Source organism: Oryzias latipes, chromosome 4 (assembly GCF_002234675.1).
Source record: "Oryzias latipes chromosome 4, ASM223467v1".
Lineage (NCBI taxonomy): Eukaryota > Metazoa > Chordata > Actinopteri > Beloniformes > Adrianichthyidae > Oryzias > Oryzias latipes.
The window spans coordinates 17,484,563-17,502,013 of NC_019862.2; the positions used below are offsets into that span (position 1 = coordinate 17,484,563).

At 38.5% G+C, this 17,451-nt stretch overlaps 1 protein-coding gene across 1 annotated transcript in view; it reads right to left on the reverse strand.

Annotated features, from left to right (window-relative positions):
* Positions 1-17,451, reverse strand: part of LOC101169846 (ephrin type-B receptor 1) — a 95,843-nt gene that overhangs the window by 19,622 nt on the left and 58,770 nt on the right. Inside the window, exons 10-14 of the mRNA XM_011474166.3 lie at positions 14,533-14,698; positions 14,092-14,197; positions 10,000-10,061; positions 9,728-9,925; positions 2,372-2,619 (exon numbers count right to left, since the gene is read on the reverse strand). Of these exons, the coding sequence (XP_011472468.1) occupies positions 2,372-2,619; positions 9,728-9,925; positions 10,000-10,061; positions 14,092-14,197; positions 14,533-14,698 (780 nt within the window). The remainder of the gene's footprint in view (positions 1-2,371; positions 2,620-9,727; positions 9,926-9,999; positions 10,062-14,091; positions 14,198-14,532; positions 14,699-17,451) is intronic.

Genomic DNA, 17,451 nt, shown 5'->3' on the forward strand with positions numbered 1-17,451 from the left:
ACTGAAGTTGGTCTCAAGTTTCAAGTTAAATACCCAACCTCTGCCTGTAGTCAAAAAATTCCCAGAGCAAACTCAAAATCCCAGACTAAAAATATAAAATTAAAAATATAAAATTAAAAATATAAAAAAACATACCTTGGCATTCCTTGTGAACAGTATGGAGATATGTCACTAGTCAGATATTAAAGTTGTTTGTACTGGATTCAGGTGAATTAAAACAAATGATTGCAGGCTGCAGTTTGTCACTTTATATTTGCACAGACGAATGCATGAAGAGTCTTCCCCCCCTTCTCGAATGAGGCGTTTCTGATGATCAACAGATGACTGACAGCACCTGCAAACCCCTTAGGGGCACCTTGACGTCTTCATAAATATTCATGGACTTGGTCATGGCTCTTCCAATACCTGATTAATGCACAGAAGTCCTAACGAGTTTCATTTGATCAGTGCTCCATGTTGATTACATCTGAACATGTGCTGTGAAGTACATTCATCTGTGATATTATAGGGATTTTTTATTGCTTATCCATATCTATTTCTTGGAAAATTCAGTGACACCCCCTGTTGACACAGTTGTAGGGAGAGGTTTGTCTTTTAATTCACTTTACACATCAAACTGGGCTTTTTGACGCTTCTCTGCTCTAATCCCCTGATAAAAAAAAATCGGCAAGCAGGTACGCACTAAAACACACACGCACCTCGGATGCTTCAGGTGGTGTGTCTGCACGACCGTCACACCAGGAAAGCAACATCACTGAGATCGATCGCTGTAGTAGTGTGCGTTTACGAGTCATCGCATGATTCTGCATCAAAGAGTTTCCCCGTCTGTTTTTAGAGGCGCCTCGAAAGGAGGCCAAGATCAAAGAGAGACAGGATGAGGAGGCAGGAGCACAGGAAGGGAAAGAAAAAGAGACAGACAGAGAAGAGGAATGGGAGGTTTGTTTTTACCGCTGCGTCTTTTTTCCAAATTCCCAATTATCCACCCTTCAACTGCAGCTCAGTTTGGATGTTAGTACGCTTCTGCCCCAACATTTGCAGGCTTATAAAACCCTTTATAAACTATAATCCATTTGATACATCATTTTTTTTCTAAAAAAAGTTTTTAGACTGAAAAAAACCCACAACTTTGTGAAAAAGCTCCAACTAACATTAAAGAAAAAGCTCCAGCTCTAATAGATCTACAATCAACAGCAGACAAGTGTGAGGCTTCAAAAAAGCTCAGTCCAATTTGATACGTGGAAAAAAAAAAAAGCAGAAATCCAATTATGGCAGAAAATAAACACATTCTGTCTAACTGATTATAATCCCACTCTCTCTGTTCCAATTCATTCAACATAATTCTATCTTTGTGATGCCATTTTTGAAGTTTGCATGGATGGTACAAAAATATCATCTTGTACGAGGTTTTAATTTTAAACTGATCTTGTCTGAGTTATTAAGAAAAAAAGACTAAGGGTTTTTTTCTGAACATTAAAGCTTTTTCAGAAGTTCTATCTCAAAGTTGACTTTATTTTTTTAAGCTCTTTTATGTTGTCTTCAGAGGGTACATTAAAGTTAACAGCAAAAGAACTGGTAATAACGTTGGACTATGCTTCACTAAGAACAAAACACACGTGATGGACCTTATGTGAACTTAAACTGTTTTAAGTCAGGGGAGTCCAATTCCCTGAGGGCCAATGTCCTACATGTTTTCCAACCAACCTGCCAATGAAGCCCCATATTGACTAAACCCACCTGATCTAGGTAATGAACCGCAGATAAGGCAGAGTTTCTGGAAAACCAGTCGAGTTTGTGTCAGTCTCGAGGCCTGGACTTGGACACCCCTGGTCTAAGTCAAGCACTTGTGACAGTGCTCTTTAGAATAAAACAAAACATCACTATGCACTTGTAAAGTGCTTTTCCACCTTCCTGAAGGCTCAAAGCACTTAACACTCACAGTGCCATTCACACACATTTATTCACAGATTGTACTTGTGTGTGATATGGGAGTTTTCAGTCTTAAAATACTCTGCAACATCCAAAATGCAATACAGATTAGAAATTAAACCGGTATCCATAAAGGCTCCCTTATTTTTATGAAATTCCTGAACCTTACCTTTGTGGTGTTTTTTGTGATCATACAGAGAGGCCCGAGGTACAATATTTTTTATGTCAGTCTAAATGCAGTTTTGTACTTCTTTAATTGGAAATCTGAGAATTGATTGAACAATTGGAACACGTTGAATGTTTTTGGAGAGGCGTCTTCAATAGATTGAGTTGAAAAGGTTAGTTTATAAGTTTTCCTTTGAGATTACCATTTTTTCCAGCCAATCTTCAAAGTAAATTAGTCTGATGTCAGCTCATTAAATGCGAGTGTGCGTGCATTGCTTACCCTCAAAAATGAGTCCAGAGCTCCGTTCTCCATAAACTCTGTGATGATCATGGTAGGTCTGCTCTTGGTGACCACACCCTCCAGTCTGATGATGTTGGGCTGGTCAAACTGACCCATGATTGACGCCTCGGCCAAGAAGTCTCTCCTCTGCCTCTCAGAGTAACCCACTTTCAAGGTCTTGATGGCCACCAGGATTTCCTTTTTCCCCACCGGTTTCAGTCGACCCTTGTACACCTCCCCAAACTCCCCTGAATGAAGCAGAAAAACATTTAAAGCAATAAGTTCTGACAATCACAAAACGTAAGAAGCAACATTAGCCCTTTGGCTTGGGTGCTGCAGAAAAGTGTGTGGGCCTAATACACTCTCAGCTGGAAGCAGCTGTCTGCACGCAACCTCCATGCTGATGGTTTCTGAGCAGTTCCACCACAGCAGATTGGGGTCGGGGGCTTTGCTGAAGGGCAGCTATTTTTTCCAGTTTTAGTTTTTTTTTGGAGGCTAAAAAAAAAAAACAACAAAAAGTTTGACCCATTCAATAACTGATCTCAGGAGAAAGAAAAGGCTGTGCAGTCCAGGTGGCAAACAAGATAAAAGCAACACAGTAATTACTATAAGGGTGGAAACATGGCTCCACCGCCTAAAATATCATCTTTTTTGTTCAACAGAAATGACTTTGTGGATACAGGCTTTCCGCGAGTTTGATCACCTGTCTAATTTGTCCTTTAAGTTAAAGTGTTGATGGCTGCTGAGCATCTTGGAGCATCCGTTCCTTCGGCACAGCTCTGTGTTGTTACACAGCAATAACATGGCACTTTTGTTCCATTCTATATAAATGTCAAAATTATCATAGATAAAGATTCGGCGTCTGGGATGTAGTGACATTTGGTGCCTCGCCTTTCGTGTGCCTCTATAGAACCATTTGTCTCTGGTGGAGAAGTGAGGAAGCACATTTTTTGTCCCTGGAACTTGTAAACAACAGAAAAGTGTTGTTTGAGACAGGGAAGTTGTTAAGGGGTTACAAAATGATGCTTCGGAACACTAATTATGAAAGACAAGGGTATCAGACTGAAGGGGAGACCTGCCGTGTGTTCACCCCCAACAGAAGCTGTGCTTGTGAATGCAGCTCATAGTTTCTGCACCAATCACATGGTAATGAGTGAACAAACCGAAACTATTCATTTAAAATGGGTTGGCACTTTCGTGATTTATAGGGGATGCCATCCACACATCCCTTCCAAATCTGAGTCCCTGATTGGTCAGTTTATTCTGGTTTAACATTTTGTATGTAGAGCCCAAAAATGGTTGTAGAAACTTGCGTGACGACATTTAAATTTGAGAGTTTTGATTGGAAAGGCCTGGAACGTGCATATGTACATGCTTCCATAGAGTTTTCATTGAAAGTCGCTTGAACCTGCGTTGCAGAGGGCAGTGTAAACGCAGCCCGAGGCAGAGAAAAACAATGTTAAAGTTGATTTATAAAGATTTAGCTCTTAGGCTATCAGTTTTTATTGTTGTCAGCATTTTACAAGATAAATTACAGGATTTCATTTTCCTTTAATTTTTTTTAAAGACCATTGTCAGAAACCCGGGAACAATTTGAACTTACAAGGATACAGGAGAATCACATTTCTCTGGGTTTTAGTCAGGTTTTCTTCATGCTCCTGATGTCAGAACATTTTACTTTCTTCCTCTCAAAACCCCTAGTGCACATTGTTCACTCCTCCCTCTGCTGATGCTGCTGCAATGGGACTTTTCAGATCTTTCTTCGAAACTCCACAGGTATCTGCTCAGTCATTAAACTAAAAAACCCCAAAGCAAAAAAAAATCAATTAATTTACTCAACAAACTGAACCAGGAATTTTGAACATTACCACACCAAAACTTTGTTTATTATTTAAAAAAAAATGACAAATGTCTCCCCTTGTGCTATCCTATGACCCCTATTGACGTGTTATCCCTACCATGACAAAGGTGGATAAAGGTGAAGAGGATTTCATGTAATCCATGGACACCAGTGAGGTTCACAAATTATTGAAGAAAAAAGGTTCAGCGCACTGTCTAGTGGGTCTAGATGACCCAACTCCCAATGTTAAAGTGCCTAGGATAGCACAAGGGTTCCGGTGACAGAAATAGTCTGGTCAGGTGAATAGAGTTCTGGTCTAGCTGCAGAGCTGGAGCACCTGAAGACGCAGACAGGCACATTCTAGCATTCTACAGACTGAACGCCTCTTTGGAATGATCTGAACTTGGACCTTGACTTGGTGAGAAATTGACTGCAACAAAAGGCAGAAAACCTCTCTGTCTGGATCCATTTTGGTCAAAATCTTGTGTTTTGTCACCTTATTGGTTCCTTTAAATTTGTTTTTTTAATGTCTCCTCTTTTAGGTTATCAAAAATAACAATTGTCTGCCACATCTGCCTCTTGTCACCTGCACTAAGGTCCTCCACAAACCATCAATCGTTAAGCACCTCCTTTGTCAATAAAGTCCTGTGGGAGATAGGACTTCTACATGGATGCTGTTCTGAAACAGCATCCATCCTGCAAAGTGTTTATCTCTCATGGTTGTCATATTTTGTTAAATTTATTGTGTGCCTTTAGGAAACATTTCTAGGTTGACAAGACAGCTGCTGCACGTTGGAAAGCAAAACACAAAGATCAACAATTTACAGGATCAGGGTGGGGACCTGATTCTGCCTAGGCAGAGCCTGAACAGTGTAGGTGTGTGCGGATCAGTTAAGAATATTAATGAATGTTTTGGAGTTGTTCAGGGTGAAAAGCTAATTTTGAGGTGTCAGGAATTAAAACTAACCAGCTGGAAAACAGCATAATGGCTCCCTTTCAAGTGCTTTGATTTGACCAGGTCAGACGGATGGTGTCACAAATGTGAAGCAGCTGTAACTTTGATGAAATAAAAACTCAGTCTTTGCGTGTTGTATGAATAAGTGCAGCAGTGAGCAGCTTGAGGACGTGAAAATTGAATATCACTTCAAAATAAAAGTCCTTGTTGAAAAAAATCAGCCGTTGAATAATGGATGAGTGATGGGAATTGGATGACAGGCCGTGCCGTCCTGCCTCACACTGATCTCTGCTCCACATCTCCCTGCTCATTAAACACTGCCTAGCGCCTCTGTGCAAACCAGTAGAAGCACAGATGGGTGGAAAAACAAAATAGGGGGGAAAATGGATGGCAGAAGAAGGAGAGATGACTGAGTGAAGGAAGGGAATAAGAACACTGATAATAAGGGAAAGGAGGTTGAATGGGCATGGACAAAGAAAGTAATTTTCACTGAGAGAGGCAGAATCCCAGTGACATGCCACTTCTTTTCTCAGGAAAATAGAGGAGGTCAAGGAAAGGATGGAGCATCAGAAGAGAAAGATTTATTGCTTTCATTGTCAAACCTTGTCTTAAATCTGCACTTTTTCAAAACACATTATTTGAGAAGAACTCCAGGATGAAACGTCTTTGCCGTTGTTTCAAAAAGGACGTTTTTCCAAGTCAAACAGTTTTTTTTGGAAGATTTATCCATGTTGGGCAGTGTTGGTTACTTCTACCCTGTAATACAATAAAAATGACTTGCTACTGTTATTTAAAAGCGATCCTTCACATCTTTTAAATTTGTAATTTGGGAAAGAAGAGGGAAGGATATTGGAGAGGGGGGGTTGAAGGGTGATTAGAGGAAGGGGGGGTAAAACCCTTCACCCTTCTCCCCCCCCCTCTCTAACATCCCTCTCTGTTCTTCCCTCCTTTCCTTTTCCGTCCGGTCCAACACAAAAGATTTTCAAATATGATTCAAATGAATAAAGTTTGGCCTCGATTACAAAAAGGGTTTATTCAGACATACCTCTGGTTTGTCTGAAGATTCATAACCCCTGTTGTCAAAGTAAAATATGCCCAACAAAAGAGGCCCTCAGCTCTCATCTGTTTGACCAGCTGTTGGACAGGACAAGTTAAAAAAATAAAAAAATAAAACACCAAGCTGTTATGTACAAAATGAGCATTATAGCAGCCAAAGCTTTAACAGGAAGTTTGATTGAAAGACCAGCACTTAGGCTTCAGCAAATTCAGTTTTTCAAAATGAACATGAAGGGTAAACACATCTCCACTGATACAAAAAAAAAGAAAAAAAACCTGAGACCGATGCGCACCTACAACATCCCAAACAAAAACTGGTATCTGAGATAGACAGAGAGCTTCATTTCGCCAGCAACATCTACAAGACAAACGGACATTGTTTCTGTAAAAAAACAGTATCACCATTTCATCATGAAAACAGAAGAACATGAAATTTTGGTTCAGATTCTCTTTGTTGCATGTTTTTTTTTTCATCTGTTAATGCCTCAATGTTTGAACAATCAGACTAAAGAGTTACTGAACAGTTGGTAAGCAAAATATTACAGACAAAGAATTTGTAACGTTCAATCATTGAATAATACTTCTATCCATCCATCTTCAGAACCCGCTTAATCCCTTTCAGGGTCACGGGGGCTGCTTGGACCCAACCCAGCGACTGTTGGGCCATGGTTACAGGGTACATCCTGAACAGGTTGCCAGCCGGCAACCTGTTCAGGAGAGAACCTGCAGGGAGAACATGCAACCACCACACAAAAAGAAGTCAGCCGGGAGTAGAACCAATGTCAACGATGGTTAGTGATTTTAGAAGTAAAAACAGGGGAGGCACGAGCAGAGCACCACGAGAGGGGGATTTTTCTTTTTTCAGTGTTTTCTTTTTTCATCTTTCCCCCTCAATCTGTTGTTCCTCCCTCTCCTTCTTTGCTCTTTTCTTTAGCTTTTCTCCACACACAAACTCAAAACTGGACAACAAAGAAGAAAGAATAAAACTAAATATTTATGGATTTTATTATACTTTTCTAGCCCCCCCAAAAGACAAAAAAAAAAAAGACGTTTTCTTCTGGCCAGCTCTCATAACCCCCCAGCTCATATTTTCCCTTCTCTTTACTCTGGCTGACTTTAGAACCCCATACCTTGAGGGAAATAAATAGAGGGATTACCAAAAGCCTCTCAAAGTGGCTCCGCAGACCAAAGCCCAGAGCTCATACCCACAGAGGTGAAGGTCAGAATATGGTTCGGGACCTTTAACATCAGAGCTTAGTGGCAATTTGGGCTTCATTGGTTTGGGACCGGAGTTCAATCAGTTGGGAGTTATCAAAGCTAAAATATCAGGAGCTCCTCCATCTGATACCAACTCTGATAATAAATTAAAGTGACAGAACATGTGTGAATTAAGGATTTATGGCAAAAACTCAATTTCCAAAGTGGAAACCTTTTTACAACATTGCTGCAATCTGCTCTTATTACAGGTTTGTGCTTTTAAATGTTTGTCAAATTTGTCAGTAATTTATAGTAATCTCACTTTTTAGAATCTGGACAGTCTTGCTTTTCTTCTCCACATAAGAAGCCAATGAAACTGTCAGCTGAAAGCATCTTTTTAACACTAATTCTTATCAGTGACAGGCTGAAAATAAAATGAGTTTCCACATCCATCCAATCTTTGATTTATTTCCTGGAAAAAAAAAATAACTTGTGAAAAGTTGTTGTTTTATCAATTTCTTTTCTTAACAAGATTTATTTGTGTAAAAAAATATTTTCTGATAAATATTTTTTGATTCTCACAAAACACAGCATTATGCTTATTGCTGCAGCATGGTGGATGGGTCCTATCAGTCTTTCATAACTTTTTTGATAAATTTGCTTGTAATAAATTTCCTCGAAATCAAAACAAAAACAAATCAAAGAAAACATTCATGTGGCTACGAACAATTAAATCCAGCATCACCTTGAAATTAAGCATCACCTTGAATGGAAAAAACAACAAACATTATTTTTATTTAAAATTGGAAATTAAGTCAGGCATAAAGGGGTCAAACCATTTTCTCTGCAGGGTGTGGGAGTGAACACCTTTTCTTTATGAAAGAGATTTTTAACATGCATGAAAAGGCTGTTATTCAGCTCCACATTCCTACCTGTGCACTAAGACAAATTCAAACAATATTAGAAAAAAAAAAGACTAGTTCATACGTTCCATTCCAGTTTAATCCTTCTGATCGTGGGAATTGAACCTGTAACCATTAATTTTTTATTTCAAATTTGAAGTAAAAAAAGGACAGTCAACAGTATGAATGAAATGAAATTAAAATAGTTTAACTTTTGTAATTCTTTTTGCAGTTTAGATATTTTTTTTAGTTTAAATTATTTTTGATAAATAAGGAAACATGTTATCAAAAACATGTGTGTATATATATATATATATATATATATATATATATATATATATATATATATATATATATATATATATATGTGTGTGTATATATGTATATAAAAAAAAAAACGCGCGCCCCTCTCACCCTCCGCGGGTGGTTTCTACTCCAAGCTCGGGTCCTCTACCAGAGGCCTGGGAGCTTGAAGGTCCTGCGCAGTATCTTAGCTGTTCCTAGCACTGCGCTTTTCTGGACTGAGAGGTCTGAGGTCTTTCCAGGTATATATATATATATATATATATGCATATATATGTGTGTATATATATATATATATGTATATATATATATATGTATATATATATATATATATATATATGTATATATATATATATATATATATATATATATATATATATATATATATATATATATATATATATATATATATATATATATATGTGTGTGTATATATATATATATATATATATATATATATATATATATATATATATATATATATATATATATATATATATATATATATATATATATATATGTATATATATATATATATATATATGTTGAAAGCCTCATCATGAAGTAAAATCTTTTTTATTTCTTGTGCTCCTAGATTTTGTTGGATTTCTGTCCTACTGACAAACTTGAATGAATCGAGGACCTTTCTGTGACTAAACATGTCTTCCAGCCCACTCCCCCCACCCCATATTTACACCCCTGTTTATCTTGTTGAGCTTGGTTGCCATGCAGCTTCGTAGCTATTCCCAACATCACACAGCCTTTTCACCATGAGGGTGCACAAAGCCACACAGAATGCGTGAAGACAGTTTTAATTTATTCCTCTGAAGGATTTCAACATAAATTAAACATCTCTGCTCGCTTCAAATGAGAAGAAATCAAGTAAAATAATGAATAGGAATTGCTTGTCTCCGAATTTTTCCAAATTACACAAATGTGTGGCCTAGTTGAAGAAAATTACTTATTTGTATCTCTTTTTTTTCTATTTTAAAAACATTTAGGCGGAATCTCCTGTTGAAATCGAATTAGCTCAGTCAGACCGAATTAATATTAGGTTTTCAAGTTTGTTTCTTCAGTGATTCACACTGAGCGTGTCTTCCAACCTGATCCGATGACCTCCTCTATTTTGACACATGATGGGTCGATCTCCTTGGCGAACTCCCGCACTGCCTCATTGGGGTCTTCATAGGTAAAAGGGTCGATGTATATCTTGACCCCTGGCGAACCACGTCCCTCTGACAGGGTGGGAAAGGTCACGGTGGGTGCTGGACCGCTGAACATGTCTGGTCTCAGATTTCCTTCTGGGAAGAAAGTAACGTGCACGTCAGACATTAAACATGCACTGATATACGCATTAACAAAGTGTTGTCCATACCTCCCCCTGTGTTATACTGCTGCAGCTTGTCACCAAACACACTCTCCTTCAGCTGTCTCCTCCTATAGAACAAAACAGAATCCAGAGAACAGTTAGATTGGAGGAACATTTTCACAATGCTGTTGGAGGTTTTGGTAAAAGCAGATGCAAATTGGCAATTTTCTTTACAGCTGCTGGGAGGTAAAATAGCTAGAAAAACTCTATTAAGAACCCATTGTGTTGCTGTTACTCATTACTGCCCCGTGTGGTGATTGGTGATCTCCTGTTTCCCATTTGAGTTAGGAAACAACAAAAGTCTTATACACTGTGTTGTCACAAAACTGATTTATTTATAAAAATTGCAGATTTAATTTACATAAATGAATACGTATCTGCAGCAAAATTTATTCCCAATTTCATCTCTCATAAAAGGGAACTTTTTTATGAATTTAGTAGATTATCATCTGTCTAGAAGACGCCAAAGATGTGAAAGCAACAAAAGGCAAGGCCAGTCTTTGCTACAGCTTCTCAACAGCGATTTGTCAATGCACACAAGCAAGAACCCTCAACAGTAATGTAAAATCAATGCGGCTTTAGAGCACGGCCGCCTAAAAAATGACCTGAGGCAAAAGCAAGAACGCACAAACGATCATCAGCACCTGCCCAAGGAGAATTCCTAATGTCCTCCAGCCTGACAGGATCAGCTATTATGATCGGCGGACAAGAATGCAATAATTACTGAACCGCTGATGAAATGGGGTGAAGATGGATATGGATCGGGTGAACACATGCAGACAAGCTTTTACACAGAACTCTCAGTGGGAGGGGATTTGTGAAATAGGCCATCCAAAGCAAACTCAGAGAGGGAATCTCCTGAGACACATAAAGGTCTGCGATACAACAAGAAAGACGGCTGACAAAAGATGAGCTTGTGGCCTTTCTACCGTCCTACTATGCAGTGATGCAACACCACAGTTATACAAGTGCATTCTTTGCTTTTAATCTAATGCAACCTATTTTCATCTTAAAACATCCAGAGTTGTAGATTCTCTTGAAAGATCTGGGGCAAATTAAAAAAACCAGCAGGGGAAATACAGTTGCTGTAAAGTGACCAACAAGGTCAAAGTAAAAATGGCACATTTTACCTTTACAAGATAGATAAAATAAAGACAGGAAATGAAAGGAAAGATCAAACCAGAGATGTAAACTGAATGCCTGCTCATCCGTGAGTCAAAGAAGATACATTAGCTGATCAAAGGTCACCTTTGCCGATGCTCTTTTCACCCTGAACAAACCACTTTGCTGCTTCAACTGTTTTTTCTTTTTGATCTTGAAATTGAGTCTAAACTGAAAGTTTATTTTCCAAATTCCAAAGGCACTTCTTAAATAGTGTATTTGCTGAATGAGTAAAAAATAAAGTAAAAAATTCAGTTTATATAAACTGTGCTGAATGAAAGGGACATCAACTGCCAATAGACTGGAAACATTTAAATGAACATGTTTGTGATATGTAAAACTGAATAAAGGGTGAACATCAAAAGATCACCATAAAATGAGATACAAACCCTTTTTTTTAAAGCCCCAGATGGCCTAGCTTTAAGCTGGCACTTAAACACATCATGTACTTGCAGAGCCCCAAGGAACACAGACTATGGAAATGGTCTCAAAACTGCTCAAGCAAGCTGATTTGGGCACATGGTGTCTCTAACATGCACAGTGTGTATAAAAATGGAAAACTGTTTGATGAGACTGTATGAAGAAAAAATAATATTGAGAATTTGATTTGTATGATTTTTAATTAAAGTGTCCATTGAACTAATGTAAGAAGACCAAATGTTAGTGGACTTTAATTAATAGCAGATGACAATAATGTGTAACACACAATGAACCTAATTTAAAAATTTACAAAAAAAAACCATTGCATATATGCATTGAGTGACCCACCCTGAAGAAATTCTCCAATACGGTTGTTCACGGTCAAGATTAGTTGCGTACGTTCATATTTTACTGAAAGCTGCCCTATCCATGTGATCAATTTTAAAACCCAAAAAAAGTGATGTCACATAAAGTTCGCATTTGACCAGTCCATGTGTAGAACACTGCTGAATGCTAGTATTTGCGTGCATTCAGAAAAAGACAACTGTTTAAAAAATTTTCATGGCTTATGATCTATACTCTGGGCTTTAGCACACAATTCTTTGGCAGATCCAAACTAACCTGATCAGAGTTCACTTTTCTTTTAGGCATAAAAATTGCTATATTGACAAACTAATGCTTAATGGGGGTTTAATACTTCCTTTCATAGTGGTTTGGCCTGATTTCTCACCCCAAAAATAAAATAGAACATGGTCTTCATCAGGGGACTTCACCGAGTTGATCAGTGGGATTCTAGAGCATGTGGAGGAATCTCTGGCCCTTTACGGCCACCAATTTGTTTTCCAGATATATCCACTGTTGCCGATCTGAATCAGACAGCCAATTATGCATGTGGAAAAGTAGTAGGACAGGTCTTCTTAATGTTTGGAGTTGGCCACCACTGTCTGGGAGGCTGGATTAACCACAGAGACAACTAAGTGGTTGTGCAGGGTCATAGGATGTTGTGAAAGCCCAGGACTGTGGGCAACATTTTTAAATGCAGTCTGAAATGCCTCCAGATGCTGCTTTAAAAAGGGCTCATTCTGGTTGTGATCACACAGGACATCATAGCTGTAAGGTGATCTGGACAACACAGCTGTTAAAGGGAGCAACATGCATATTTTGCAGGGAGTAAACAGCCTGACACTATGTTAATATGGTAAAGACCCTGCCCACTGCGAAACAAGGAGCATATGAGATGCATCACTGGAGTTGGTCTTTCTATATTATATTCTTTTTGAATAATTTTAGGAATTCATTTGATTTGTTGTTGTTTTTCGAGTATGACTTTGTGTAACATGATGTATTTTTGTGTTTATCTTTTCTGTCCAGCGCTGTGAGTGAGGAGGCTGTTTGTGTAAACAAGAAGAGGCTGTGAATTTGAAGAGTTTGGACACTATCTGAATTAAAAAAGACAAACCAATTTGGGACGGTAACACTGACATGCAGTGTACCACATCTATACTTAAGTATTTCTGAGTTAAATGGATGTATATTGTTTCTTCAAATAAACAATCTGTCAGGTTTAAACTGCATAAAAAGGCTGAGCGCTTTCAGTCTGCAGCCTTTTCCATGCACCGAGGTAAATCAGAGCTTCACAGCTTAAGAACCATTCAAAATAAATCATATTCATAATAAATATTCCAGCTCAATGGCCTTGGGTTATAGTGTCTGCCCTGTGACTGGATAGTTGTGAGTTCAAATCCTGGCTGAGTCATACCAAAGACCCTGCTTGACACTCAACATGAATAGGTTGGATTTGGGGGTCAAATCACCAAATGGTTTCCAAGCACTGCTGTGTCTGCAGCTCACTGCACCCCCAGGATATGTGTCAAATCCAAAGAACAAATTTCACACACCTTGGTGTGTGACAGCTAATGTTACTTTAACTTTAACTTCTGTTAAACAGGAGCACATTAGTACAATAATTAATGTTCTTTTTTTATTTTGGTTAGTATACAGGCTATTTTAGAGTTACATGGGTTGTAAATTATAGAAACTTAAATTTATAAAGTACTCACAGGGGATGTTTATTTCTTTCAATATTTTTTAGTTTGATAAAGTAAAATCGTGCATGTAAAGTAAGGACCTTTAACCGCTTCTAAAGGCCTGGACTTGATAGACTCCCTCTAGTCAAAGCTCATAATCAAACTGCAAAGAAATCGCCATGACAATAAGGTTGTAGGGACTCGTCACTGCTTGCTGAAGTGACACATCTGTGTAGTTGCTGATAAATCAGAACAGACAGGAAGTAACCCTCCTGTTAACTAAAGACACAGATCCAGAGAGTTTCAAAATGAAAGGTAGAACAGGGACTTTGTTTAGTAAACTTATGATCTTACAGAAATTAGAAAATATAGAAAATATTCACCATCCAACTAGTTAAGTTATCTCATAGGGCCAACTAACTTCAAAGGAATCTGACATTTTTTATATAAAAAAACACATTTGTCTGTGTGTGTGTTTGCTGCATATTACCTTGTACAGATGATGGTGACAGCAACCAGTGAGACGATACACACTCCGCCTACTAAAGAGCCCGCGATCAGAGTGAGCTGCTGTCCGAGCTCGGATTTATATTCATCTGCAAATGCACAGGGATGAAATCCAGCAGAGCAACTGAGAAAAGGAATCTTGTGTTGCGTTTTTCTCACATCCATGTGACACAAAACTAACAGTTTTTTTGGGGAAGGGGGAGCATTCAATACGGCTGACATCTTCTGTGCCTCACATAACAGGCTCGTTTTACATGAGTGTAAGCACTCTCGCAGAAAAGCGGGGCAAATTTTAGTTGCTTCACAGGCAGATTTCACTGCCGTGTACCCCTTTGCATTCCCTCTCTCAGCACTCTTCTCCATATAAAAGCCCAACTCACACATACACACACTTCCCCACACACGCAACCACCCACACGCTTACCGTCAGTGAGGGTGTGGAAGAGCATTTCCTTGCTGTAGGCTCCATAACCAGCGACGGTGCGGGCCCTCACCTGCACCACATATCCGGTCCCGGGCCTCAGACCCTCCAGAACCACGTTAGGTGTATCGCTCAGGACCACTGAGCTGTTCAGCAGTGATGATTGGGACTGAGGAAGAAACACATACATAAACTTTAAATAAGCTCAAATAAACCTATATATTTCAAATCATCTTTTGATCTATTGTAAAAGCATTCTCAAAAAAAGTGGTCTTTAATTATTATTATTATGCCGTTTTTAGCCAAAAATAAAAAAAACATGTTGTTTTGCTTAGGACATAGTTTCTGCAGAGCGGTGGTAGTTTATTAGGAATTCACTTTTAAACTGTTGGTGCAGAGCAACCCCCCCCCCCCCTTCTCCTCCCCGTTGCTGAGAGCTCGTAGGAGGGAGTTTGTGACCCATCCAGTATTTTCTGTCACAAATATGCTGTTTTTCAGAAATACTAGCTTAATTTTCTTTATATATGTCCTGAGTCATGAGGAAAATGCCACAAGAGCCTGTTAAAAACACCCAAAACGCAATTTTTGTTGGAATGTTGGTCTTTAAGTGTGGCAAACTAATAAGATTCATATTCATCAGCAGCAACTTCTAAACCACAAACATCTGCTTAGCTTGTGGGGAACTGTTGTATGGGTTACTTTTGTAAAAAATCCAGAATTACAGGAATAATTGTGATGGCAGAAGAAGAGAGAAGCAAAAAAAAAAAAAAACCTGCTGTGAGCAGGAACAAAAGGCTGCAGCTGCATTGTTGCTGTGTTTGCATCCTAAAAAGCTTCCTGCTATTTCAGTTGTGGGGCTAAATTAGATCCAGAATAGGCAGATGGCACTTTAAGTACAGCCGCAGAATTGTCTTCCAATTTGTTTTGGGTTTGCAGAATATAAATGAATACGATAGGGGGATAAAAAAATTAAATAAATAAAAAACAGATTTCAGTTATCAGGAACAGCCTACTATTCTCAGCTGATCCCCACTGTCCCCCTATATTGTCTTTCCTAAGACATAATCTCACAGTCTAGCACTTTTCTTTCTTTCCATGGGATTTTAAGAGCCCACAAGAAAATTCTTTGAAGCTGCCTGAATGTATAGATATACATTGTATACCTAAAAACATGCAGATTTTTGACCAATTCACAATATATATTAAGAATTCTCTTTTTTTTCAATATATAATCTCAAGTCTTATCTTAGGTATGACGAAAATTCAAGGATGTTACAACAAGCATTTTTCTAAAGTTGACCTCCAAGTTTGACAAAAAAAAAAGTCTGGTTTAGTCAAACTTTTCTGAAACAAAAAAACAACAACTTTGTTTTAAAGAATGCATAAAAGTGGTAAGAAAATAAACAATTAAAAAAGAATAACCGTCATGTTAAGTATCTATGATATGAGCATTTTATTCTGAGCTTATAAAAATAAACAATAAAAAAATCTTTGTACTATTCAATATTTTTTTAACAAGATTTAATAGATAATTTTCCTCCTGTGTTCTGATGAAATTTGAAGGAAAAAACATTATCAACCTTGCGTGAACTGTTTATATTCCAGCTTTGTAGAAAAGGTTTCATCTGAATATACAGTATCATATGATGCAAACACTGAACTACAATCACTAAGAAAAAGTAGAAAAAAACGGCATTGTTAATAATGGTTGCAATGATTTGATGAACAGTTGTTCAACACTTTCATTGAAGTATGACACATTTGCTGCAGGTTTTCCTTTAAATGTTATATTTAAACCCTTTCTTCATCATAATCTTTATATTGCTTTCCTTCACTTTCATGTTTAATCCCTTTTCATGTCAACTGTTCATTCGGTCTTTTCTTTCTTTTCTTTTTGGACTGCACACACCAGCGTTTCATGCAGACAAAATGCGACCACATTGCTTTTAATTACTTTTCACCAACAGAGGCACATAAGTATGTGGACTTCTATTATTCTTGAACCAGTGAACCAGTTATTTCTTTCTTCATAAACTCAAGGCTATCGCCTTTTCTTCTATTAGTGACCCTTGTCAGCTCTTTCCAGGCTGGCTGTCTCCTGTCATTTTCTTTCCGATAACAAGGTTTCGCAGAGGCTAAATCTGAACAGAACGAAAGGGAACGTCAGACACGCAGCGGCGAGGATATGAAAGGCAGGGGTTGGATTCATGCCGTAAGGATGAAGGATGGCGAGATGGGGAGGTTGTATGCAAAGTGGGGAGGAGATGGTGGTCATGAGGAAGGCGTCTCAGGAGAGGGGGGAGGGGGGTGAAATTGCCAGGAAGATTGGGGAAAATGATGGAGGGTTAGCAGAAGAAAACAGAGGGTTAAAGAAGATTGAGTTTTTAGAATGTAATCATTCATAACCAGTGCCCACCTTCTCTGTGGCAGTCATTAACACCGTTCCTCACTTGTGTCCGCTCATTATTGTCTGAGGTTTCTTCCTCAATTTGTCCTCATTGCTTTAGTCTGGATTAATGATGATAGAGAGCACATTGCAGAGCCTCATTGGCTTCCGTGGGTTCTTTTACTATCAAAATATTACTCAAATAATTAAGACTTGTGATCTTTTGTCATGCTAAAATAATCTGGAAGAGTCAAAGGGGCATTTAGATGTAGCTGCTTGAAGGGGTTATTTTTCTGGAAATGTTAAGGTTAGGATTTTGGAGGTGTTTGTAGAGGTGGGTGAGTGGTGGGGTGAGGGGTAGCTCTATGCCTCCCAGGGTAAAGAGGTTAGGGGCCAGCCCATCTGTGAAGGCCTGGCAGCCAGAGATAAGTAGTGAGGGGAAAAAAAATCCTGCCTTCTTCTGCCATTTCAAATTTACTACATTAAGACTCATTATCTACAGAGTGGGAGTCAGGGGACGGTGGGGTGAGGAAGAA